This window comes from Xiphias gladius, unplaced genomic scaffold, assembly GCF_016859285.1.
Source record: "Xiphias gladius isolate SHS-SW01 ecotype Sanya breed wild unplaced genomic scaffold, ASM1685928v1 HiC_scaffold_1472, whole genome shotgun sequence".
Lineage (NCBI taxonomy): Eukaryota > Metazoa > Chordata > Actinopteri > Istiophoriformes > Xiphiidae > Xiphias > Xiphias gladius.
In genome coordinates, this window is record NW_024401802.1 from 1,428,425 (window position 1) to 1,455,685 (window position 27,261).

The 27,261-nt window shown below is 40.0% G+C and overlaps 1 protein-coding gene across 2 annotated transcripts; it reads left to right on the top strand.

Annotated features, from left to right (window-relative positions):
* The first annotated feature begins 3,935 nt into the window (after positions 1-3,935).
* nlrx1 (NLR family member X1) lies at positions 3,936-26,852 on the top strand. 2 transcript variants are annotated; one of them, XM_040122987.1, is made up of 12 exons: positions 3,937-4,179; positions 4,841-4,894; positions 8,264-8,376; positions 10,320-10,710; positions 11,790-12,021; positions 12,777-13,944; positions 14,495-14,678; positions 15,374-15,469; positions 17,864-17,950; positions 20,259-20,510; positions 21,760-21,970; positions 23,399-26,852. In XM_040122987.1, the coding sequence occupies exons 2-12, from the start codon at positions 4,878-4,880 to the stop codon at positions 23,546-23,548; spliced, it is 2,901 nt and encodes a 966-aa protein (XP_039978921.1). In that variant the 5' UTR covers positions 3,937-4,179; positions 4,841-4,877; the 3' UTR covers positions 23,549-26,852. The 2 variants fall into 2 exon arrangements, with proteins under 2 accessions (XP_039978922.1, XP_039978921.1); XM_040122988.1 differs by lacking the exon at positions 4,841-4,894 and having other exon boundaries at positions 3,936-4,179.
* Positions 26,853-27,261: the final 409 nt, after the last annotated feature.

The following is a 27,261-nucleotide window of genomic DNA, read 5'->3' on the forward strand; positions in this document are numbered from 1 at the left end:
TACATATATGACCATACACCCCAATACAACCGCCATCTTTGGCGTAACGCGTTAGGGGCTTTTCTGTTCAAAATGCTCCAAGTGGTTTTTCTCTCCATATATTCAGTTAGGTCCATAAGTATTTGGACAGTGACACAATTTTCGTAGTTTTACCTCCGTACACCAGCACAATCGATTTGAAACAAAGCCATCAACATGTGATTGAAGTGCAGACTTTCAGCTTTAATTAAATGGGTTTATCAAAAATATAATAATATTATATATAAGGATTTTTTTTTTCATATTTGGATGAAAATCCTTTGCAGTCAATGACTGCCTGAAGTCTGGAACCCATGGACATCCCCAAATGCTGAGTTTCCTCCCTTGATATGCTTTTCCAGACCTTTACTTCAACCAACGTCAGTTGTTGCTTCTTTGTGGGTCCTGCCCTCAGTTTTGTCTTCAGTAAGTAGAAAGCTTGCTCAGTTGGGTTGAGGTCAGGTGACTGACTTGGCCATTGAAGAATATTCCATTTCTTTGCCTGGTACTGTAAAGCAGAGTCCTAACCATCTTGCAGCATTTGGCTGAATCTGAGCAGATAGTATAGCCTTATAGACTTCAGAGTTCATCCTGCTACTTCTGTCAGCAGTTACATCATCAATAAACACCTGTTCCTTTGGCAGCCATACATGCCCATGCCACAACACTGCCTCCACCTTGTTTGACAGTGGTATGCTTTGGATCATGAGCAGTTGCTTTCTTTCTCCATACTCTTCTCTTCCCATCATCTGGTACAAGTTAATCTTGGTTTCATTTATCCAAAGAATCTTGTTCCAGAACAGGATAGGCTTTTTTAGATGTTTTCTGGCAATGTCTAAACTGGCCATTTTGTTCTTCAGTGTTATCAGTAGTTTGCACCTCATGGTAAACCCTCTGTATTTGCATTCATGAAGGCATCTTTCACAATGATATGCCTGCCTCCTCGAGAGTGTTCTTGACCTGGCTAGATGTTGTGAAGGGTTTTTTCTTCACTGAGGAAGGAATACTGTGATCATCCACTTTAGTGGTCTTCCATGGCCTTCCAGGCATTTCAGTGCTTCTGAGCTCACCTGTGCTTGTTTTGTTTACAGCTAAATGATGGCCTCCTTCACTTACATTGACATCTCTTAGGACCGCATATTGAGAGTTCCCATGAACCGCTACCAAATGAAAATTCAACACTTGGAACCAACTCCAAACCTTTTTATTTGTTTAATTTATCATAAAATAACAAGGGAGCAGGCTCCACCTGGCCATAAAACTGACTGTTAGTCAAGTGTCCAATTATTTTTGAGCCTCTAAAAATGAGGGACTATGTATTGAAATGGCTGTAATTCCTGAACGGTTATTGCAATATTTTTCTTAAACCCCTTCCAATCCAATGTGGTGGTGCACAGGGGCTAAATTAGGAAAATTGTGTCATTTTCCAAATACTAATGGACCTAACTGTGTGTGTGTGTGTGTGTGTGTGTGTGTGTGTGTGTGTGTGTGTGTGTGTGTGTGTGTGTGTGTGTGTGTATGTGCATGTGTGTTTAAAAAAAAAAAAGGTTATGTATATTCAGGTTATGTACATATATATATGTATATATATATGTGTGTATATATATATATATTTGTATATATGTATATATATGTGTGTGTATATATATATGTATATATGTATATATATATATATATATATATATGTGTGTGTGTGTGTGTGTGTGTGTGTGTGTGTATATACATATATATATATATATGTACATAGAGTCTATGGACTCTCATGATCAAAAGCTATTAAAAGAATTTTGATAATCCAAAAAATGCACAAGTTATAAAGGAACAACTTCGAATAGGTTGCAGTCAGGAAGTGATGCCTATCTTGCTAACAATCACTCCTAATAACACAAAACATGATCCAGTACTTTCTCATTCAACACTGAGGCTCTCTTCTAATGATGGTGCCAATTGGCCACTAGGTGGCACTTTTTTTTTGCAAAATTATGAAGTATGCTAAAATTATATTTCCTGGTGGTTTTTGTGGTGGGGCAATACTTCCTTGTTAGGTTCCTCAGATTGCCACTTCTAACTCCTTCACAAACAAAGGAATCTGAAATTTATTTTCTATCCTGGACCAGGCCTCTTTACGAAATCAAACTTGTCCTCCCAATTGCTTGGTTCTGTATACTGTATGTTTAGTTTTTTAAATTGTGTAGCTATGCTTGTAGTGGCAATGTATACACACACACACACATCTATATATAAATATATATATAGATATATGTATATATCTATATATATATATATATATAGTAAACAGGGCAAATATTATACCTAATCTTCTTTTGGAGATACAAATCGTTCCATCTCATTCTCGGTGCCAGACTCTGCAACTATAGCAACTATATAGAGCATAATATAAAGATACTCAATAGCTACACCTTGCCTAAATTCACCCACTTGTATCAGGACCTATAAAAATTCTGAGAATTACACTGTTTATAAGCCAATTTAATGAGTAAAAAGTACTTATCTAAAGCTCTCTTAGATTTAAGGGTCGTTTTTAAGTTTAAAAAATTCTTAAGACTGCAATTTCACTCACCACAGTTCAGTAAATATGGGCCTTGATAGTTATTTTCAAGAATCCATGAGTAATATTTTTGTTGCACTTACTTTGTAAGGTCTTCTTTTGATTGTTTATGAGGGCAGATATGTGGAGGATGCCCCAAGCAAGACTGAGCTTCGTTATAAGGGGCCACGTATGATACTCTACCCAGTCCCTGGAAACTGCACCTCTGGTACAACTCAGAGGAAACCTGCCAATTCTGTGACTCCCAGAAGCCGAGCTTGAAGGACATCCTTTCGGGATGGAAAGCAGAATTGACGCAAGGGCCGGTATAATTGGCACCATTACCGGGTCCTGTGTCAATGCTCCCTTAAAGAACTCTTTGACATTACAAGCTTGATTTTTTTATTTCAGTTCTCTTGTATTTCAGGTATTTTATACTTGGACATAAACAGATAAGTTACACCTACAAGGGTCATGTTAGTACTGGCTGCATAAATATGTACAAAGTAATGAGCTAAAATGGTAATCCAGCTTCACCAGCAATACCATGCTACTAGACCAGCATCATCAATGAGACCATGCAGATAGACCAGCATAATCATTTAGACCTTGCTGGAGAAACCTATTCCACCAAACAGCACTAACCAGCACAGACCAGCCTGGTTTTTCCAGCAGGGTCAGTAGGGATGTCTTGAATCAGCTGCTTCTGACTGACCTGTTGTGCCTGATTCCAGGATTTACGAACAATACATTCATCTAACCTCTTCATGTGACTGTTTACTTGACATCACGTCAAGTTATCTTGAAGTACCGTCGAATTATTGAGGTGACGATTTTATTCTGAAAGTGTTGAAGTTGTGTATGGCATCCTAAGGCGAAACTAACCAGAGGATAGTATTTCCGTTCTGACCATTCAGCCTTCAAAATTAAAGCCATGAATCTAAAATTCATTATACCCAAAGTTCTAAACTGAATATTTTGATGAGATTAAGTAATAATGGTTAAAAAATATAAGCGGTGAGTAAACATATGTACATTTTCGCAGAGCATAGGTTTTATATATTTTACACCGAACAGCAGTCGTATGTGGTATTGGGCAACATACTTTAACAGCACTTTAGTTGTACACTAACAATACACTGACCCAGGTGTTTTTAGGAAAGTCTCTGGCAGGCCCAAAACGGATTCTCTAAAGTTACAACTGTATATAGCCAGTGTGCCTAACTTTTATTAGATCCCCACCGCACCGTTACTAGCACATAAATCATTGTATGCAACCTATAAGTGTACCTTCCTGCTTCATTAGCTGCTTTCTTAGGTTTTCCGCCTCTGAGCTCTCTGGGTTTATAGGGATTCCTCTTTTATTCTGAAACAGTCGTACCGGAGTTTCCTGCATCTGTCAGAGGAGGCTTGTCTGTCGTGCGGAGTTGTTTTACCAACACGACGAGATGCCGCAGTAGCTTCTAGCAAACACACACACACACACACACACACACACACACACACAGTGATTGGAAATAAGTGAGTTCAACATACTGAGACAGAGAAACAGCACAGCCAGACTTTGGTTTGAGACTGTTACCCAGCTGAGATTCCGGGGACACTGACAGACGGTAAGTGTGGTACCGTTACAATGGCCGACTGGGGAGGGATAGGTGACCTCCTAATCAATGGATTCAAATCAGACTGAACTTTCCGTCCAACTGCCGGCATTGCAGCCCTCTATAGGCTTCAGCCTGTTTTAACCCCATTTGCCCTCTGAGTATATACTGTGAGTAGACCAGGCAAAGACTCTGTGTATAACAGGGAGGGGCCGGGGTCAGACAAGAGTCAGTGTGGTCTGACCCTCAGGTTTGATTCAATCCCCAGATAGTGTTTGTGAGACATTACAAATGGATGCCAGCTATTTTGTTCTTAACATTTTTCATTGAAGTTATTAGAATCACCCTGTGGAGTTTTCTGTTTAAATCAAGATTTTCACCAAAACACACTGTGTATATCTTTGAAGTCTAACACCAGCTATCAGTCCTAATCTTCCCTGACTACACTGGTGCATTGCTACATTTTTAAAGATTGGCAGATATGTGCATCATCTCACCACACACTCCTACATGTGCACATGTATCCTGGTGTGTATGAGACATAAACAAAATGGGGACCCACTCATGAAAACATCACTCCGTGATGCAACTAGTGGTCAAAAACTCCACAGGGTAACTTTACGTTCTTTATTGCACCAGCAACCTGACTTTGTGTGCTAACTGTTCTTCACAGAACACTCCCTGACAGACAGAGGCAGCAGAACAAAAGGATGAGCTCACTGCACAGGTTGGTGACAAACTGCAGTGCGCAGTGTTCTAGTGGGGTAATAGGGTACTATGAGCTCTTTCAGATATGATGATGCCTGACCATTAAGGGCTTTGTAGGTGAGGAGGAAAATTTTGAATTCTATTCTGGAATTTACAGGTAGCCCGTGCAGTGATGCTAACACAGGAGAAATATGATCTCTTTACCTAGCTTTCCCATCAGTACTTGCGCTGCATCATTCTGGAGAGTATTTAGAGACTTGTTGAGACAGCTTGATAATGATTACAATAATCCATCCTAGAAGCAACTGCATTTTTTTGAGACAGGATATGCCTGGTTTTACCAATGTTAACGTAGGTGAAAAAAGGCAGTCCTTGAAATTTGTTTTATGTTGGAGATAAAGGACATTTCTTGATAAAAGCCAACTCGGAGATTCCTAACAGTGGTGCTAGAGGCCAGGGCAATGCCATCTAGAATAACTATATCATTAGATAATGTGTTTCTGAGGTGTTTTGGGCCAAGTACGTTAACTTCAGTTTTGTCTGAGTTTAACAGCAGAAAGTTACTGGTCATATAGTTCTTTTATGTCCCTAAGGGATGCTTGAAGTTTAGCTAACTTATTGGTTTCATCAGGCTTCATTGACACGAGTAACTGGGTATCATCTGCATAACAGTGGAGATTTATGGAGTGTTTCCTAATAAGATTGCCTAAAGGAAGCATATATAAGGTGAATAGAATTGGTCCAAGCAAAGAAACTTGTGGAACTGTGACTAACTTTTGAGTACATGGAGGATTTATCGTTAACATGCACAAACTGAAATCGATCTGATAAATAGGAATTAAACTAGCTTAGAGAGTGATTCCTTTAATGGCAATTAAATGTTGCAGTTTCTGTAATAAGATGTGATGGTCAATATTGTCCAATGCAGCAACTGCAACTGCAGTGCGCAGTGTTCTAGTGGGGTAATAGGGTACTATGAGCTCTTTCAGATATGATGGTGCCTGACCATTAAGGGCTTTGTAGGTGAGGAGGAAAATTTTAAATTCTATTCTGTATCGATCTGTATTGAAAACTACAAATGAAACCAACATGGAACCAATAACCACTAGTGCAAATTGTGCAGTTCAGTCAGAATTTATTAGAGCACACCCAGCTTGTGTGTCACGATGTGGTGTGTGGCCAAACTTGTGTGGGCTAACTTTAAGAGTGGCCAAATCAAAAATTTGTTACCTTCCTTAAAAAAAGGGAAAACAAGTTGATAATCACAGAATTCTTTCCTTGGTGAAGCAAAACCCCTTCACAATATATAGCTAGGTTAAGAACACACTCAAGGAGGTAGACATATCATTGTCTAAGTGTAGAATCAAGGGGGGTCTTCAAAAATGTATCAACAGAACGTTTACCACAAGGTGCAAACCACTGGTAACACTCAAGAACAGCAAAGCCAGATTAGACTTTGCCAAAAAACTTCTAAAAAAAACATGCCCAGTTCTGGAACAAAATTCTTTGGATAGATGAAAGCAAGATTAACTCGTACGAGAATGACAGGAAGAGGAACGTATGGAAAAGGGAAAGAAGGGCTCATGATCCAAAGCATACCACATCATCTGTCAAACATAGTGGAGGCAGTGTTATGGCATGGGCATGTATGGCTGCCAATGGAACTGGGTCAGTGGGGCTTATTGATGATTGATGATTGCTGATAGTGTATAGGGCTATAATATTAGCTCAGATTCAGTGTACAGGGGCAAAAATTCTTTGTGAATGGTATGTTTCACCACCACCACCCACTAGCTAAAGGTATCACTCTGATCTGTGGTGAGGTGAATGAAGCCTCTCTGCTGCATGTGTGTGGATTACAGTCAGTCCTCTGCTTCTGATGCTCTTGTTGTCCTGCAGCTGTACTTATTAATTCTGATGTCTGTGTGTTATTGTTGTTGGAACTGTGCTGTTACATACAGTGACCAGCTTGGCTGTGTGGTCATTTATATGAAGTGAACTGCATGGCACACTCACACTTGTTTTTCAGTATAGCAGTGTTTGTAAGGATGAACAGTATAGAGAAATGATTAAAAAATGCAGAGATGTAACCCAGCAATGCAGAAGCTGACCTCCACTCCTCCAAGCTGTTGCTTTTGGAGAGAAAGGAACTGAAGACCATCAAGACTTTTTTTTACCAAAGTAAATGGAGCCAGAAAATGTGGATAATGCTTGTAATACACATGACATTGGAAAACATTTAGTCACCCCTGTATGGCCACTGAGGAGAAATGCAGCCATTTCACATGGCTGATGAAACCCTCATCTGTCTGATAAGAATGGTGGTTCTTTTGACTTTACTTTGGAAATAATTCAGAATGATTTGTAGCCTTTGTCGTGTAACTTACATGGTTATTGAGTGTCATACTTATTCAGGTGGTTATGGTAAATGATATAGGAATTGGGTTTCCTATTTTTCACAGTCTTTTAAGAATAATGAAAATGGCTTACAGTATGTTTTGATTGCTAAGTGATCCGACTGCACTTTATATACTTAAGATCGCTGAATAGTTTTGTAGAGGTAATTTTATTTAAATTGGTTATCCATCTATCTGTTATCTACACTTGCTTATGTTGTGCAGAGTCTTGAGACAGGCCAGGAACCAACAGGGCTTGGTTATCATGTTGTTTAATTGTAAATCTGATGGCAACTGGTCACATAACTATGACATATTTAAACCACACACTTGTGTGGTCACATCAACAGCAAGTCTGATTAAGTTATACTACAATATTAAGTGTGTGAGAGTTGTCCTTCTGTTCAGACAAAATAGAAGAAGCTGGCTAGAAGTTTAATGTAACAGGTGCTGTGGTGACATTTCCCCAAAAAGTGTTTTATACCACTAAACAACTGTTACTGATATTATAGTACAGTATGAGGTAGTAAAGAACCAGCAATAATGAAGTTATATTTGAAGTTATATGTAGAATATGAGCTTCCCTTTGTTTTCTAAAGAAATGCCTGGTGCCTTCTGGGAAAGAGTCATTTTTCATATTGCTTCATATTCCCACTTCAGTATGTATTCTGCCATACAAAGAGGTTCTCGGTAACCCTTGGGGCCATTTCGAGGTTCTTGTGTGTGAATTTCTCAGGGCAGCATTAGACAAGTCCTAGTTTGGTTACAGGGCATAATCGTTAGTTCTTGCATAGAGGTATGTCAGTATACCTGCTACAGCTTGCTGTAGGCAGATCTAGGATCGTTTTTAAAAAATCCGCAATGTGAGGAAAGTGAGTTGTTGACTGTGGGATTAAAGTAACCTTTCCAGCTTGTTAGATTGAATTTGTATCCCATAACAACTGCGCACAGTGCTAACTGAACCAGTCTGTGTGATGTGTTGTGTTTTCCAGACAGCTGAGTCAGCTTCTTGCAGTATGGAGCCGGAAGAGGAGGATGGATATTTCTCTCTACCCAGCCACTTACTTTCACTTCAGGACCATCTGCTCCACCACTTCAGAACCAGGTACATAGCTCAGTTTGACGTTATATAGCTATTTGACAATCACAACAACATACTGCTTTCTTAAATACAACTACAATAGTCAGAAGCTTTCTGCAGAATGAAAATACAGAGAGTTGATTTCTGAACAGTTTAATCCAAAAGAGTTTCAGCAATCAGCCACAGGTTGTACAACAGTGCTAAAAAGTATATGTTTGAGGTATTAGTAGTGGCAGTTATAGCAGCAGCAGTGATGGAAGGCTTACTTGTTCTTACAGGAGCAGTCCAGCAATTTAGTATTCCACTCCCAAAACGTTTAAGATTACAAAGAATGGTAACAATCTCTGCAGCAGATGCACAGAAATTCTGACTTTCAGTTCGTAGTATGGTTCAGACTATAAAAACACTGTATCCTACACTTACTATGATGCATCTTTGGTTATACCTGCCCTACCTGGTAAATATTCATAGTTAAACTTCATACCTTCAGTTTGCAAAGAAGGCTTTATGTTCTGATTCGACTTTTTTCACAGCAGATGTGCTGACTTCTCATGACAGTATGACAGTGAGCCAGCATGAATGATAACAGGACCCTGAAACTGAAGCACTACAGCTAGTAGCAGTACAGAGCCATGTTTTTATGAGTGAGTCCCTGTTTTGTTTATATTGTGCATGCGCACAAGCATACAGGTGATGTGACACACACCCCCAGTCCCCAGTTTCATGCTGTTCCACTGATCAACAGTTGATGGCCGCAATCCAAAATGAAGTGTAGCAATACACTAACAAAGGCAGGAAGCATAACATGGGTGTGAGGAACACGCAAGTTAAAATATTTTAAAAAATAGCTGACACAAATAGTAGTAGTCAGAAGTAGTAATGTTAGTGATTGTAGCTACATGAGTGTAGTCTTAAAATAGTATTAAAAACAGCAGCAGTAGTTCTGGTCTTATGATTAGTCGCTTTAGTTTTAGGAGGTATAGCATCAGGAACAGCAGTGGTAGGTCAAGTCTGTTGCTGTAGTCTCCAAGTGTTTCATTATTGGGGCCATCTCCAGTGGTTGCTAATTTTTTGTCACAGGGTCTTCTACATTGTCCGTTGTTGCAGCTGTGTTTCCAGTGTTGGCTAAGGTGTACTCCTTTTGTCGGATGAAAGCTCATCATTTTTTGTTTGCTGGTTTTCAGTGATAAATTAGTGGAATTTTTAACATTGGCCAATTTGTTTAAAGTGATTTTTACCTGTGTTTTATGTCTTCACACATCCCAAAGTTGTTTCTTGTGTCAAGAAGACACAGTTTACAGTTAAGAAAGTCTTCTTATGACAAGCACAGCTCCAAAAATGCTTACAGTGAAGGACAGTGGAGGGCAAACTGCGAGACACTATGCATGATTATGCCCCAGAGTACCTCTCAGTAAATAATACTAAAAAATAAATAGTAACACGTAAAATCCAAAATGGTATTGATATAAGATTATTACATGTTTTTTAAGGGGCAATTCAACAACTGTAGATGTTAAAGTGCTGCTCAGGCTGTGAAAAAAAATGCTTTGTGAAGTCTGAGAAAATAAGTATCCTGATGGTGTCATAGTGATGTCATCAAGGGTGTCCCAGTTTGGGCTTGGAGAGTACATATTTCTAACAGAAAGCCTGCATTACAATCTGGATTGAGGAGTTTGAAAGGCGAGTTAGTTTACCAGGCATACCAAATCTAATGAAGGATCCAGTGTTTTTGGAACTTGACCTATATCAGGGACTATAAATCAAGATATCTGTGCCTCTGCTGCTCTGATTTAGAACATTCTGTTTTAATCTGTCTCTCACAAGTGCTCTTAATTTATCGAACTGAATTAGTACGAATATTACTAAAGGTCTCATCTCATGGTGTCAGAGACCAAGTAGAGAGGTAAAAAAGGGTAGGTACATAAACTCAAAGTGTAAATACACCATTTTTTTCTCTATCACTGTAGACCCCATACAGATCCACAAGAGGAAGCTCTTCCTGTGGTTCAGCCACCTTCCACAGGAGGAGAAACAGTTTGGAAGTTACTTCAGCCCAGAGACCATGCATGTGGATCCACTGATCCTGGAAAGAAAAGCTGAGGAGAAGGCAGGACTACTCTGCTCCCCTCTCCAAACCGAGGCCCTTTCCAGCCCCTCTGTGACTGTGGAACAGCTGTTTGAGCCCACTGACGCCTGGAGTGAGGGTCGGGGGGTCAATGTGCTGCTGTACGGCGCTGTGGGAACAGGGAAAAGTACAGTGGTCCGAAAGCTGGTGCTGGACTGGTGCACTGGGACCACCCTGACCCACTTCAAGTTGCTGGTGCCTTTCTCTTGTGAGGACCTCAGCCAATTGTCAAAGTAAGATATATTTCTATTATTCAGTGTCGCATATGTTTGATATAATTTAGGCCTTGTTCAGTCTGCCAATGTGCAATTTTTGCAGATCAGAATCAAACCACATTTGGAGGTGATTTGAAATATGATTCCAATCAGATTTCCTCAGATGCGTCTCGGTCTGGACCCCCAGACTGGATGTAATTGAGTGGTTTATCAGTGAGGAGTATGAAATGCTATGCAGACTGGAGTGAGAAGTGAGAAGCTTGGAAGCAGCTGTCACAGGTCAGCTGTCACCTTTGTCATATAGGTGTCTCCACTATGAAACAGATGGCAGTTTGGAACACTAAAATTAAAACTTTGTGTTTGAAATGAAGATGCTTTGACTTAGTCATAAGGCTAGAAGTGAAAAAGGGCTATCCAGATCTTCAGATCTACAATGATACCCCTCTTTTCACACATACAGTATTATACAGTAAACTATAGTTACTGTTACTATGGCAGTATAGAAAATAGTATGGGAAACATTACAGGAAAGGTATTTTTTCTTTGTGCGCATTTATTGAATCATTAAACAATTTCATTTACTTGTTTGTACTGGAAGTGTGCACCAGTATGTTAGAAAATAAAGTGGAAAATGTAATTGGTTTGGGACAAAAGAAAAATCATAACTTTGACATCAGTGGGGTTAGAGCTGGATTCATTGTTTTATTTTGTTACTTGATATGAACAATTTTAAACCTGCTTTCTGACTTATTGTTGATTATCTATGACTTTTGCAGTCCACAGTGGCAGTGTGAATTAAGACTCAGTGGCAAACTGTGATGAACGTAGCCCCAGATTCTGCTCACATTTAATGTACCTTTATTTTAGACATGCGAAGTGTGATCTTTGTGTGACAGTTTTGTCAGAATTGAAAACATGTTTTGTTTATGTCCTTGATGCTCACACTCTGAATTTGATTTGTAATGATCACATCACTGAGTGTACAACTACATTTCCATGGAGTGAGTATGTGTGTGTGGTCAGTTACACAATGACTGCAGCTTCACAATGCTGACTAGTAACAAAGTTCACCAAGTGACAACCCCGCTCCCACACAGGGTGGCTTCCTTGAGGGACCTGGTGAGCAGGAAATACCTCCATCTGAGAAAACACCCCCTGCTGAGTGGGGAGGGAAATCAGGCCAAGGATGTGCTCTTTCTCTTCAGTGGGATGGAGAAGATGAAACTGGACTTCCGGATTGGATCCACAGAGCTCTGCAGTGATCCTAATGAGGCAATGCCTCTGGATGTAGTGGTGGTGAACCTGCTGAGGAAGTACCTCCTGCCTGAGGTGAGGGACAGTCCATCATCACTGCAATTGTTTAACCCTTTCTCTTCTGCATTTCTGCAATCTATCTTACACTGTCATCTGTTAGGTAGGTATTAGTCATGCCTGACGTTGAAAATGCATCCATGACCTGTTGCTAGTAATGTGGACTGTTACTTTGGGGGCAGATTCAGATTCATATTGGTAATCTGAAGAAACACAAAAAAAATGCTGACAAAGGAAAATGAATAACTGAAGGGTTTAAAGTGTTCCAGCTGTGGAGGAGCAGTTTCAAATGTGAGTGATGTTACTATCCTGGAAGCTTTCAGTAGGAACATCCAGTGGAGTGCGGTTCCCTTTCCTAAATGCCATGACTCCATGACTAATAGTTGCTGGAGCCTGCATTTACCTCAGCCCCAGGCCTTTATTTGAAACAGAAAAAATTACAACGATTCAAAGATTATAAAGATTACCTGACCTGGTATTTCATGCCAGCTTTCAGCACACAACCATTTTTGATGGTGTTATGGTAAAGGATCAACACACAGCCCTAATTAAAAGCCTCCCTGCTGTTTGAAGGGAATAATCCCCCACTGACACTATTTTAACAGTGAGCAAAAGTAAAACTACAGAAATAAGTGAGTGAAAGCAAAATTTATTTATGGGTTTCTGCCCAGAAAAAATGGATGCTCAAGAGTTTGCAAAAGTGGGCTAAGTAATCAAAAACATTTTAATTTTTGTGATGTTGGTTAGGAAGTTGTCTGTTGTATGTTTCCCAGGCCAGCATCTTGGTTACGACCAGACTGTCTGCCTTGGATCGTATCCCTCAGAAGTATGTCAGTCGCTGTGCACAGATTTGTGGCTTCAATGACCCAGAGCGCCAGCGGGCCTACTTCACCAGCCGTCTGTTGCACCAGAGCGGGGAGACTGCACGTGACAATGAGACCCAGGCTCTTATAGAGTTGCTTTACCTCAACCTACAGAGAGAAAAACAGCTGGCTGTAGCCTGCTTCCTGCCCTCCTACTGCTGGCTTACATGTGCTACCTTACACTTTCTACATTTCACCGACGCCAAGGCACCCATCCGCACGCTGACTGGCATATACACAAGTTTCCTCAGGCTCAACTTCGGGGGTGAGGTGCTGGGCACAGGAACAGGGACAAATGTGCCCATTCAGGAGCACAACAATTCTCTGATGTTGTATGTAGTCCGTACAGTTGGTAAACTGGCGTTTGATGGAGTGATGGACAAACGAACGTTGTTCTCAGAAAAAGAACTTGAGCAGTGGATAGGAGGGGAGACCAAGACGGATGAGGAGTTACGTCAGTTGGCCATGTTCCGGACTGACGTGCTAGACTTCTTCTTGGCTCCCTGTGTAGAAAGTGGTAACCATTTACCAGAAGCTCTCTGTGAGAATGATCAGAGGCAGTATGTATTTGCTGTCCCAGCCATGCAGGAGTACCTGGCGGCTCTCTATGTTGTTCTAGGAGAGAACAAATCGGCTCTAGAGAAGCTGACCAGGCAGGTGTCTGTGGCAATTGGTCAGGCAAGTGAGGATGTTAATGCCCTCTTCAACATCCTTTCTAAGTTCATCCCCCTCCGAATATTTGCTGTGTTCAACCTCCTCAAGCTTTTTCCAAAGCTATATGACAAAATCAGCAGCCACAACAAAGGCAGCATAGCCAGAACCATGGCAGCTGAGATGTTCCGCACTGAGGATAGCTACAACGAGGATGTCCTGGACCAGGTGAAGCAAAGCCTCCTGGGAGTCCATGGCCCTCAACCGCGGCAGTACAGTGAAGGCCAGCCTTTTGAGCTCTACCCCATCTTCATGGGTGGACTGTTGCATTATGGTAACCGTGTCCTTCTCCAGCAACTTGGTTGCAGCATTCAGAGCACCACTGTGGTCCAGATAACACGTGTCCTTAGGAAGCACCTCGTCAGGGGTAACATATATGTTCTTTTCACTCATTTTTATACAGTATACTTTGTTCTCATGTTTAACAAAGTTGAACTTACATTACTTTAAAATGGTACTTTGATAGTGTTTATTGTACTGTTAAGTCAAGTGCACTTCAAACTTAAAATATCTATCAAATATCCTTTATGTAAAGCTTGAAACTTCATAGACTGGCAGTCCATTCAGATGCAGCACATTAAATTGAACTCTGTGTTGACACCCTTGTCGTTAACATTGACTGGACTGATACTGGATACATTCAGATACAGCTTCGTGTGTTCTCACAGGTATGAGGCTGAAATGGTAGCTCAGTCTGGTCTTACTGTAAAAATGGCTACCTTTTTGTAGGATGAAGTCCTGCAAAATAAATGTCCAATAAATGAGCTAGTTGTTACTCCATGATTGTAAAAACCCTCATTTGCTTGTAACCAAATCTAAAAATCGTGCATTTCTGTGCTTTTCAGGTGCACTTATTTTTAATTCAGTTTTTTGATAGAAAGCTTTATGGATAAAGATTCTTTCTTATTTAATGCTAGAGCTAAACAAGCCACAGCCACCAGAGGAGCTGATGGATCTGCTGGTTCTTCTGTATGAGTTTCAGAACCCCAGACTAACTGCAGAGGTTCTGGCTTCAATCAGAACAATCCGCCTCACCAACATTCGTATGACGTCACTCAAATGCTTCATATTGAGTTCAGTGCTCTCATGCACCCCTGAAAGGTAAAGTATGTTAAAAACTAGGTGGTAAACTAGGTCAGCTAAGTTGGGATCGAGCTGCAACCATCACAGCAAAGTGGTTAAGTCAACATTCACTGTCTTGAAATCACTGGAAAACTTGTCCCAGTTTTCTAGAATTACAAATTCAGTATGTATTGCATAATGATTTATTATACTACAGATGATACGTTCATGTTTTTTAGCCACAGGAACGGTGTGGCTGAAGGGAAGGCCATGTCTCTCTGTTAGTTGTTCTACTATTGGATGAGATGTCACAAACATTCATGGTTCCCAGAAGATGAATCCTACTGATTTTTAATTGAGCATAATCATCATCATCACTTTGGTGTATGACCAAATACCTGCAAATTAATGACATTCATATCAGCCTCAGCCCTACTTTGTGTCTTGTGCTGATTAGCAAATGTTGGCATGCTAACATGCTAACTATTATGCATGATGAACATGATAAACATTATACCTGCTAAACATCAACATGTTAGCATTTTGGCACATTTGACCTTTAAACTGCCATCAACAGCCATTAACATGAGATTGTATGGTGCAGTTTTAACTTGTTTAGCAGACATTATAGTGAGATTGGAGTTGGTCAGTGTCTCGGTAAGTGAAATGCAAAGAATTGGTATGTTTAATCTTGTAGCAGATTTTTTCAGATCTGTCATGGTGTCCTCCGGTAGTTATCATCTTGGAGAGCTGGACCTGTCCTCCTGTCTCTTGACTCATGACATGCTTCAGATGCTGTGGCCTGCCTTCAGACACACGCACAACCTCAAGTGAGACAAATTTAATAATTGTTCTGTAAGAATGACAAAGGAGCACCTCTGAATGGAAAGATCGGTTTTCTGCATTATGCTGAACATTTTACATGTTATGCTACTACTACTGCTTCGGTTAGTCTGAAGATTCTAAGTCATCCAGGTCATGGTATTTCTAAGTGCTATACAAAGGTAGCTGGGCTTCCTTGAAGAAGTAGACTTGCTTGAAGAAGTAGAGAGCAGAGCCCTGATCTCCTTTTCAGGAACTGCTCCCAGCCACTGGTTTAGGTGTGTATGTTGATGACACCTGGGTCAAAATCAAAACAAACGAAGTGGAAGCCTTCACAGAACACATCAATGCAGTGGATGGCAACATCAAGCGCAGCTCAGGAAGATGTGAGTGGAAATAGTCTGGCCTTCTTTGACTGTAAGGTGCACATTGAAGATGATAAAAGCCTCAACATTGAAGTATACAGAAAATTAACACACGCAGATCAATATTTACTCTTTGATTCTCATCACCCACTGGAGAAACAAGCTGGGGGTTATCAGAACCCTACATCATAGAGCACAGAATGTGCCCACAAGGAACATGGGGAAGGAGAAGGAGCAAAAACACAACAGGCAAGCACTTAAAATATCTGGTCACCCAAATTGGGCCTTCATCAAACAACAAAAACATACAGAACAGACAGAGAAGAAAACAACAATAAATGGAACAACATTGTCATTCCTTATGTTGCTGGACTTAGTGCACCGCAAGGCCAATAACACTCTGAGACAGAAACTTGTCCACTCAGACATAAGCAGAGTGATGTAGTTTATGCAGTTTGTTGCAGCAAAGAATGCACAGACCTGTACACTGGGGAAACAAAACAAGCACTTCATAAGCGCATGGCACAACACAGGAGAGCCAACTCCTCAGGTCAGGACTCAGCAGTCCACCTATATCTGCAGAACAAGAGACATTCATTTGAGGATAGCATTGTACACATTTTGGCCAGAGAAGACAGATGGTTTCAAAGAGGAGTGAAAGAAGTCATCCAAGTTAAACTGGAACGACCATCATTTGTCAGAGGAGGTGGTCTATGAGACCACTCATCAGCCACTTACAATGCAGTCTTAAGATCCCTCCCCAGGCACCTTAACACCCATTCACACGATGGCTCATGTGACCCTAACGACTCACATGATGGCCGAGTGGGTCAACGATTCACATGTGACCTTAATGACTCTCAAGGTGTTAACAACCCTACAAGAGATTAAATTTCCGGGACTCCAAACCAGTCAGTTAGAAATGAAAAGGCCTTTCCGATGAGAGGTGAAACGTCTTCAGGAACCTCATGCAAGTCAAGTTGCCTTTGTATAGCACTTAGAAGTAAGAATTTAGATGTTTCTAAAACACATTTCATTTTGCCGTGTTCAATGAACCATAGTTTAGTAAATATAATGAAGGTCACATAGATCAGAATCCAGATGGTAAATCCATTGTGAAAAAGAGCTGCAAACTTTTGGCATTCACACTAGGTTGGGTCCTGCTGCTGAGTGAATAGTTGTGAACAGGTGTGGTAGTTCAGATTTTAAGTAGTGAACAGCTCCTGTCAGGCCCGGACATGACCAATATTGTTTCTGCCTTTCCAGTTAAATTTAGCCTCACCTAAACAGCAATAGAGGCTTTAAACATTCTGTATTCTGTTGAGTTTAACATGGCGTGATGGTTGCTCTGCCTTATTTTTTAAAGCCATGGAGTAGTTGGTCTGAGAGCATGGAAAGGTGTCTGAGAATGATGTGTTCTTTCAGTGGTCAATGAGTGTAAACTGGGGCTAGACAGGATCAGTCCAGCACTGCAAAAAAATAAAAATACACTCAATTATCAGATTATTAGGAACACCTACTTAAAATTAAATCAGTCTAATCCAACAGTCCTGCAATAACCCCCACCTTCATGAAGGTTCTATTGTTCATTTTGTGTTGAAACTGTTTTAGAGAGGTATTGATTCACCTATATGACCGTTTTGGAGGCTGGACTTTGTGCTGCTGTTGGAATGTATTGTGCTTTACAGAGAGATGTTTTATGTTATTTAGCCTACCCTCAATAATATTAATGTCCAAGGGCAGACAGGGTAGGGAGGTCAGAAAGTTTTGGCAGATGCGCTAACATGTTGGTTTCGGTCTGCACATGAGATTTATTGACAATAAAATATATGTATTGCATAAGGACATTCATATTCTTTTAAAATGATCCAGGATGTGACAATTTACTGGGTTCCTTCACAGTGTTAAAAATGTCTTCATTACTGCGGTTTTGAAATGCATATTGATTGACCTTGGATGACTCCCATGCTCGTCTAGCATGTGTGTGCTGTTGTGTGTGTTATGATTACTGTATCTGCCTGTCTCTGTTGTGAACAGTCTGCAGTTTAACAGCCTGGGTTCTGAGTCCTGCATCCTCCTGAGAGATCTGCTACTAGACCCCAAGAGTTCTATCAGATCTTTACAGTAAGACTACACTTTCATTCATGCTTTTATGTGTGTCCAAGAAATCCTCTCTCTACTGTGCTACTGGCTTTTAATTTCAACCAGCTTTGCTCTCTGAGATCGACTGTTACATTTTTTCAAATATGCGAAAAGATACACACTTTGGACACAGTTTTATTTTGCACTCGGAGCCTGTGCAGGGGGTCCTAAGTAACCCACCAGGGGATCCCAGAGCAAAAATGAGCATTGGGTCCCCCCTTAATTTTGGCTCTTCCCACTCCCTCTGCATTGAGTATGTACCCTGTTGCCTTCAAGTACCATTAAGTACAGTGCATACAGCATTATATTTTGCTTGTGACTCCATAGAGCAACACGTACTCCCACGCTGGAGTACTGACTATTTTAGATCATGTTCTATGTAAGTACAAGATCAACTGAAGTAACAAAAGTATTCAGACTATATTTTGACAGAGGGCCCCTTGACAAGATTAGGTAATAATCACCATTTTAAGGCCCTTATTATTTCGGTAGATATTGTGATCAAGTGGTGCATATTCTCAAACCAATGTGCATTTAGTCAGATTACGACAAACCACCAGACACACACTGAAAGTTGGGCTTTTAGGGCCCCTGGTGGTCTGCGGCTTGGTTGGTGACCCAGCCTTGTTGTACAGGTGCTTCTAAGGTAAGTTGGTGTATTTCTACTTCTGAAATTTTAACAAGGCATGACATTAATGATGCAGACATAACCAATAGATGTGTGAATCACTAAGTGGTTATGTTAAAAAAGTACACCATAACCATTGTCTTCAATGATGGAGACATTGGCTTGGTGGAGATAATAACAGCAATGTAATTGTCATGCGACAGCTGTCAGTAGGTGACCTTTAATAAAAAACCTGTCACACCAGTATTCTAAGATGTAATTGTACATTTTAATTTACATCAACAAGATAATCACCTGGCTTTTTCTGGAGATGGCTGCACAAATACTGGACTTTAAAAATGTAGCCACCATACCCTAACCCCATCTCAGAGCAATTAACAGCTGCGTTGGTATTGAACCATAATTGCATGGTAACAATCAAGGTGAGACCAGTGTTGACCTATCAAACTCTAGTTTTTATAGACTCTCCTCATCTCCATTTCCATAGTAACTACACTTTTCCTTCTCCTCCTCTTCTGGGAATCTATTCTCAGAAAATGTACTGTATTTCTCTGCACCTTGAAGGAATGAATTTATCGAAAATATTGATATGACAAATATAGTTCAGTTAGAGAGGCATAATGTGGGTTTCAGTTACTTTTCGATGAATTGCCCAGCCCTAGCTCAACTCGTGAGTCAGTGCTGGAGAATAGAGACAAAGGTTTTGTTTTTAAAAGTCTCTCTGTGTTCAGCTCTCAGTACTTCTTTAAGTGAATCTCTGTGGTTTGGAGTTTAATTTCACCTCTTCATCCCTGTAACAGATATCAGTGTCTAGCATGAAGCTCTATCAGAGCTCTGTTAAGTTACTGCTGATGCAAACCAAACTTTTCCTGCTGCTACAGCTTCACATTTAACAGCGTGAAAAGGTCAGCTTCAGCAATTTATCATCATGCTTCCATAAAGTGTTGGGGACTTGTGAGACACAGATTATAACAAGAATGGTAAAACTCAAAGAAGCTGAGGCTGAAATACTCTGACTGTTAGTCCCTAGTATGCGTCACAACCCAAAATCCTGGGAAGCTACATTTCCCATAATGCAACTTGATAGTTTTTTCCATTAGACCATCCCTCCTGGGTAAATCCCTACATCTTTCCAACTCCACATCTCCAGTTTGTGAAACAGACTTCTTCTCATAAATGACATTTTCTTTGACTTTAAAAAGCTCCCTCAGAGCAACAGCAGACATTATACAACTGTGTCCACAGGCTGAAGAGTAAATTGGACCCCCCATGAGTAAAGTCTGTGAAGTGGCCCTTTCAGCCGGTGAACCAGTGGAAGTCTATTGTTGTGAAGCAGCTGTGGGAAATGCTGTGTATTTTTTCACAAGTTTAGTGGGACTTTTTTAACTGGGCTGCTTATGAATAAAAACTTATCTACACAACAAGATATGGACATGACCTAAACGGTCATGGTTGGTCCTGGCTCAGCTTACTGTGTGTAACTTCCACATCCAGACTAAAGAATCCATTAGTCCTACTGTTTTCTGAACATTTGTTAGATGTCAACCACAGTCAAAGCCTTTGTTTGTGCCACCAGGCCCCTGGTTGGTGTCACCACTTGCATGTACAGTGTGTTCTGAGTAGAAGACAAGAGATGTGTCATTATTCAGATGTGTTCTTCAGATTGTGTGACAACCCTCTGCTGGAGTCTGGAGCTTGCATCCTGCTGGAGGCTCTGCCGGACAACCAGTCCCTGACGCACCTGTCCCTGATGCACACTGGGCTGGGGGACCAGGGGGCCCTGGAGCTGGCTCAGAGGCTCCAGCAGCACACAGGGCTCCAGGAGCTCAATGTTGCCTATAACAACATTGGAGACAATGCTGCTCTGGATCTGGTGGATGCCTGCAGGGAACACCCCAGTATTCACACTGTGCAGTAAGCAGCTCTTTACTACATCCACAGCTGTACATATTCATGTCCTATCATTCAGAATGCCACAGACTCCAGGTCTCTCCCTGGATTGTGGCAATCTGTCCCAGGAAGCAAGCACACATTATGATTCCCAACGAATACATAAAATGCCAAAGGCCCCTTTTCATACACAGAATACACAACACTGCTATTGTCATCTACAGTATCTGTTAAAGTGTCACTCAGACAGAGGAGTGTTTAACATTAAGGTTTCTTGCAGCTCCATTCAGACATGACAAAAGATTTACAGAAAGAGACACAATGCTCTTGTGATATATAGCACCTGGGGCATGTGAAAGGGAAGGGTTTAAGAAGGAAAATAAAATAAAATGGCATGAATGAAACAAAATGTAACAAATGCAAAAAATATTGAAAGAAAAAGAAATAAAAGTTCAGTGCACTTACAATATAGAAATGAATAGTCCAAACTTTACTAAAAGCAGTTTTAGACAGAGTTAACAGTTGCAGCAGACCTCTTTGGAGGTTTATTCCTGATATGTAGTGCAGAAACTAAACATAGCCTCATCATAGTTGTTCTTCTCTTTCGAACAGTAAGCAAACCAGACACAGACCACCGCAAGTCTGAAGGCTTCAGAACACAGACAGATCAGTGTATTTTGGCCCCAAATCATAAAAGGAGAGTAGTAAAACTTTGACACACAGGTATCAAGTGCAGTGATCTGACACTTGACTCTCTAGCCACTGTGTTATGAGTGACCTGCAACTGTCTGCTTGCTTTTTTGGAATGACCTGTGAACTTACTGTGGGAGCAGTGAATATGTTCTGTTAATTCTCACTCTATTTTAAGGTGATAGTTGGCTGATTAAGTGATTGTCTTGAAGCAGCCATAAAAATTTAGATCTGAGTTTATAACTGCTTCTCCTGCATGGGTAAACCTGATTGGGTGGGAAGAATCTATGTTATATATATTTTACAAAGTAAAATTTGCCTTCTCTGCTGTTAAAAGGAAGTAGACGTAGCACGGAGCAGGGCCTCCGTGAGCCTGGAAAGTCAACCATAATATTTTAAAATCAGTTAGCAATGGCAGTCTAACACAGGGATATTGAGTAAGGTTACTGATCAAAAGATTCAGCTTGTGTAAAACACACAGATGGACTGCATAGACAGCTTAATGTATTGTATGTTAGCTGTCGCATATGTAATCCACGTCTTAGTAAGTTTCTGTGTTGATGCAGTGTCTGTCTTTGTGTAGCTTGTATCTGAACCCACTTAGTGATGTGGGGAAGCAGTCCCTGTATGTCCGAGGTGTTCCCAGGAGCCAAGGCGGCAGTGGCCGGCGAGTCAAGGTATTGGCTTCAGTCACTGAAGGCTCAGACATCTCTGAGGACTGGCATCCCATCCTCCGAGTTATACGAGAGAACGCCCCATCGTGGGACCGCCAACGTGTCAAGCAGCAGCTTCAGGTACACACCTTCAAGAACAAATAGATTACATCAAACCTCTTAATGCTCTTCAAGTAGGACTCAACCAGTAGGGGGGTTAGAAAGCTGATTCTTGTATTCGTGGATTAAATCTGTTTTTCTTGATATTTTTAAGCCATTCTGCTGTGAAAAGAAAACAATGATGTTGACGATGATGATAATGCATATAAATATGCCCAGATAAATATAAAAGAATTCAGTGTGTTTTGTGCTATTCTTCACAACCAGTTTAGGCACATTATCACAAAACACGGGCACATTTTGAGCCCACTGTACAATTTCCATTATACTACAGAGAGGACGACCCCGACTGAACCAGATTCTAGAAATATTGGGATGGATATACTGTTGTAAGAGGGTTGTTAGACTCTGTTGAGTCAGTTTAACTGGGATAAGGACTCATGTTGCAGTGTGACAATGGGCTTCATGTAAGAACCACTCATACGAATAAATTCATTCTTATGCTGTACGCGTATGAGTGAATTAAGCAAATTTGTGGCATTCACTAAGGTTTAACTGAAGAGTTATAATGCCCTAATATGAATGAATATGGAACAGAAATTAATTCAAATAAAACATGTTTGTAAAGAACAAACTTCAATCACAACACCTCCTCTCATATTAAGATCAAGACATACTGTACTTTATTTGACCCCATGCATAAAATAGTTTTGGACTCAGCACTCTAGTTAACAAATCAGCAGCACAGAGTAACGCAACAATAAGAACGCATAGAACATAAAACCAGAAGCACGGATAAAAAAACAACCAATTAAAGCAAAAAGTAAATATTAACAGCAGTAAACGTGCCACAACTTTGAACTTGCCCCACTTAATTGAGACTGCTTCACTGAACATTTACTCAGTCGGCTCCAAACTTATTGGCACCATGTCAAAGAAGTCATCAGTGTGGCTTCATTTTGTTAAAACGGATAACCAAAAAGTTGAGTGTAAACTTCGCAAACACACTGTTCTATAACACAGCTCAACAACCAACATGGCATATCATCTAAAAACGGTACTCTAACTTGTCTGCGTTAGAATGCTCCATCAACTTTAGTGTGTAAAGCTGGAGGCTTTTAGTGTGAACATTTCAGAGTTGGCAGATATCAATATGTTATGCTGCAAATACTAGCTTTTTATGTTTATTTATCATTCATTTAGGCTAATAAGGCTACCTGGTAGGGTGCACTGAGTGCACTGTGGCCAATGTAGTTAATCGAGAGATAATGTAAAGATTTTTTCTTTCCGCAGGTACAATTTCAGTCAACTAAGATTTTCTTTGATTGACTACAACCCTACAAACTTGCAAGACAAAAGTCAGAGAGGTTCAAGAGAAGAGTATGAAAATGTTGCTACATGAGGTCTGGCGTTAGGTGTGTGGCAATCACTCAGTCGCCCTCTGTGCAGGTCTTCCTCAGGGATCTGGAGTGGGGGCGTCGGCAGCAGCAAAGTCTCTGGAAGAGGCTACACTTCCGCAGAGTAGAGAAGGGAGTCCGACAGACTTTGAAGATGCTGGAGGAGGATACTCTACCTTCATCCACAGGATACAGCAAGTAATCGATAAAAAGCAGGAGGTGAAAGGGCAATGAATTGTTTTCAGAAGCATTTAAGGTTTTAATTTGAGTTTGTCTATTCAAGAGAACAATCTGCAACCAGGAGATACAGTTTCAGTATTGTATAGGAGATGACTTAATTCAACCATATTTAAAAAGAAGCTTAAAGATGGACCCCCTAGACAGAAAGCTACATTTTCCCTAACAAGTACCATCACGTTACTGTAAGGATTATGAAACTATACTGGGTGTTGTGCTCCAGATGTGGCTGTGTGTATGAATATTCAGCTCACAGTGTGTAAATTTATCTAATGTGGATGAACACTTTTTATAAACAAATAAACAAAAAACTGAGCAAACAAAGTAAAGTGCAATAAAACACATAACAATAGGAAGTATGTCCAGATTCATCATTTAATGCATGTAAAGAAAAGAAGAAACAACAGTGCCATAAATAAGAGGCAACCTCTAATTACTTTTTGGAATATTAGAATAATAATATACTGGGCTTGAAATGATAAATAAATGAATGAAGAGTTATAAAATAAAAATGTTACAGTGAAATAGGAAAATACTACCAGCATGCTTTGAGTACTTTCCTCTCAACACTTCAACCGAAGCAGCTAGCTAAGAAGTGTTGTCTCTTTATTGTAAAAAGCACTTTCTTTCATGCTGGATGAAAGTCACAGTCACTGTTTATGTGTGAAGAGGAAAAGCAGAGGTTGTGATATCCTGTCTTGCAGTCTTTAGTATGGGTCAGTCTCAAAAACACTGAATCCTACGCTTCCCAAAATGTTGGCTCTTTTGTTAGACCCTTTCAGGTGGTGTAAGGGCTAGGTCAAACTAGAAAGTGGCACAGAGAAGTTTGTCCACATGTCCTCGTGGAATAGGTTGTCTTCCATTGCTGTTTGTCACAAACCAGATAATAAATTAAAACAGTTAATCCAAAAAAGGCATTTGTACCATCAGCTGCTGTCTCATAACTGTCCAAACCTTTGTCTATACTTTGTTGTGGAGTAGTTCATACTCCACCAGCGCAATGCAACAGAGCTAAAAGGTTATGATAGCTTCCTCTGTTTTGGTCTCTCCTGTCCTCCTTCCCCTCAAAGATCAGACCTGTCAAGACCGTTTGCTATTGGTTAGTAGTGCAAATTCACGTCTCAAATTGGCTTCCATCTCCTCGGTAAAACACCTGCTGATCTGTCCACCAATCTATTTCCATTGAAATAGATTGATTTTGCTGCTGAAATGTTGATGTTGAATGACCAGACCTTAAAAAAGCCTTCTTCTATGTTCTCAGACTGTACTCAAGCTGAGTAATACTTCCTGTGGTCAGTGACTGTGAAATGTAAATTGATTGGAGTTCTCCTTTAATCCAGTCCTACTCTATTATTGAAGGTGCCCCATGCTACCTTTAAGAGGCAGAAATCATTGAATTGGTTGAATAAGGCCATTAAGAAAAGAAATCCAATCTGAGAGGCCTCTGGAGGAGCAGGAGAGACTTTTCTGTGTTGTAGACATGAGGTTGGAGCCAGCATTCCCCTCTCTTTATTGCAACAGATAAATTATTTGTTCAGTGTGAGATGATTGTGAAGTTGTGTTGTGTTCAGCAATAATTAGTTTGAGCATATCATTAGTTTTGCAGTGTAAAGTAGACACTGCTGTGCCACTAGTTTTGCAGTGTAAAGCAGCCACTGCTGTGTCTGTTGCTCCTGTGAAGACACCCAACAGACACAGCAATGGCTGCTTTACACTGCAAGTGTAAAGTGTCATCATCACTTTTGGGAAGTAACATGTTTAGCTGTTGACCGCAGCAGAAACACCTTGTTTGGTCACTGCTTAGGAGTCTGGAGTGTGCTACCACTAAAGTCATCACAGACTTTAAAAAATAAAATTTTAATTGCCTAAATTTACACATTTATTCCAATAAAATGTAAATTTAATTAATAATTGTATTAATTACATTTGTTCAAGGTGAAATGATAAATAACAGATCTTTAAATGTGCAAATCAATGGCTGTTTTATTAGTTACTCTCTCTTTAAATGATGAGTTGATAACTAAATTTTAAAATGGAATTACATTTTGATACAACTGATCCATTTATTACTGATTTAAAATGTATCATTATATTCATTGGTAAATATTAAACAGTGAAAAAGTCTGTAATTCAGTGGCAGACTGGTGCAAGTCACTGAAAAGCAATTCCAATGTCACAGCAGTATTGTACCATATCAAAGACTATCTAGATTATCTTTGCATTGACTGAGTGGTTTATGTCTTCCACTTCATTAGCTGACATCAAATAATTCAAATCAAACTCTAATAGTCTACCTGTTTAATGCCGCCCTACTATTGTTACAAAATGTTTTATCTATGCTTGTGAAGTTTGGATAACCTGAATAACCCATGGGAGCCAGAGATAAATATAAGGTTATGTTTAAATGTGCGAAACAAAGCAGAGACAGTGAGCTGACTCAGTTGATTTGGTCAACAGCCTCTGTAAAGCACAGTCAAGGAACAATGTGTTAGCAGAGGTTATACCTTGAGTTTATTTATGGTTTGTTATTATGGGATGCACAGATCTGATCCACTTGATCAATATCAGCCCTGATACTGACTTTATTAAGAAAACCAGGCATAATCCAGACGTGACCGTTTCACTTCATCACTGTAAAGTTTTGTTGTTCTGCCATCAGCTTCAGTCATTTAGCCACAGCACACTTCCAATTCAGTTTTTACCAACACAGCATTCCCCAGTGTATGATATAGCAGTCATTTTGTCCCTCTAACAGCAGAAGCCTCCACCTTTTCTCTTCTGTTCACCTGCTGCAATCAGCCATTCGGAAAGTGTTAAGCTACTGCTGATACTAATTCATCATTTCCTGCCGGTGCTTTACAATAAATGCATTTCAATGTGAAGGCAGTAGTAGACCTTTAACCGCTGTGAAACATGTTGACAATGTGTTATCAATATGTGAGCAAGCGTTAGACATATTTTAAATGTGGGAAAAAAGAGATTATTATTTTGGGATCAGTTCAGACAGAAAAATTCTGAATGGTGAATCCAAAATATCTTCCAGTTTTCTGCCTGCCATGTTATTTGGAGCAATATGCAGTCACATCTATGCAAAGCTATATTGATAATATCTGAAATGTACATAATTGTTTTTCTATGGACAGGTTTATTTCAACAAATAAAATATGTTTGCTGTGTCTGCATTCAAGTGTGATCTGTCTCTGTTGTTCATTCACTGCCAAGAGATTTGTCTTTCTCTGCTTCTCAGCTGCCTTATTTTAACGCGCTGTAGTTAGTGTGACCTTGTTAATGTGTATTGGTTGTAGGCATGAGTGTTCAACCTCAATAATTTTTTTTTTTTTTTTTAATTTTTTTTTTTTTTTTTGGTACCTTCTGAAATCTGTTAAACTGTGAAGTACCAAAACCTGTCCGGTTAGAGTCAGACTCTTGTTTACTTATTCTTTGATCAGAGTTCCTGACAGAAATTTTAGAATATTTGATAGGTAAAGTTCTTCTGCACATCTTTAGACAACATTTAAGAGCTTTGGCTTCTTTCTTAAATGAATATCATTAGTTTTGCAGGTATTAGGTCATAAACCAAGTACTTAACAAATTGAAAATTTGACTTAATGGTAGAAAAACACTTCTGCTACACAAATCAATTGATTAGACTTGTTTCTAATTTTTAATTTTTTTTAT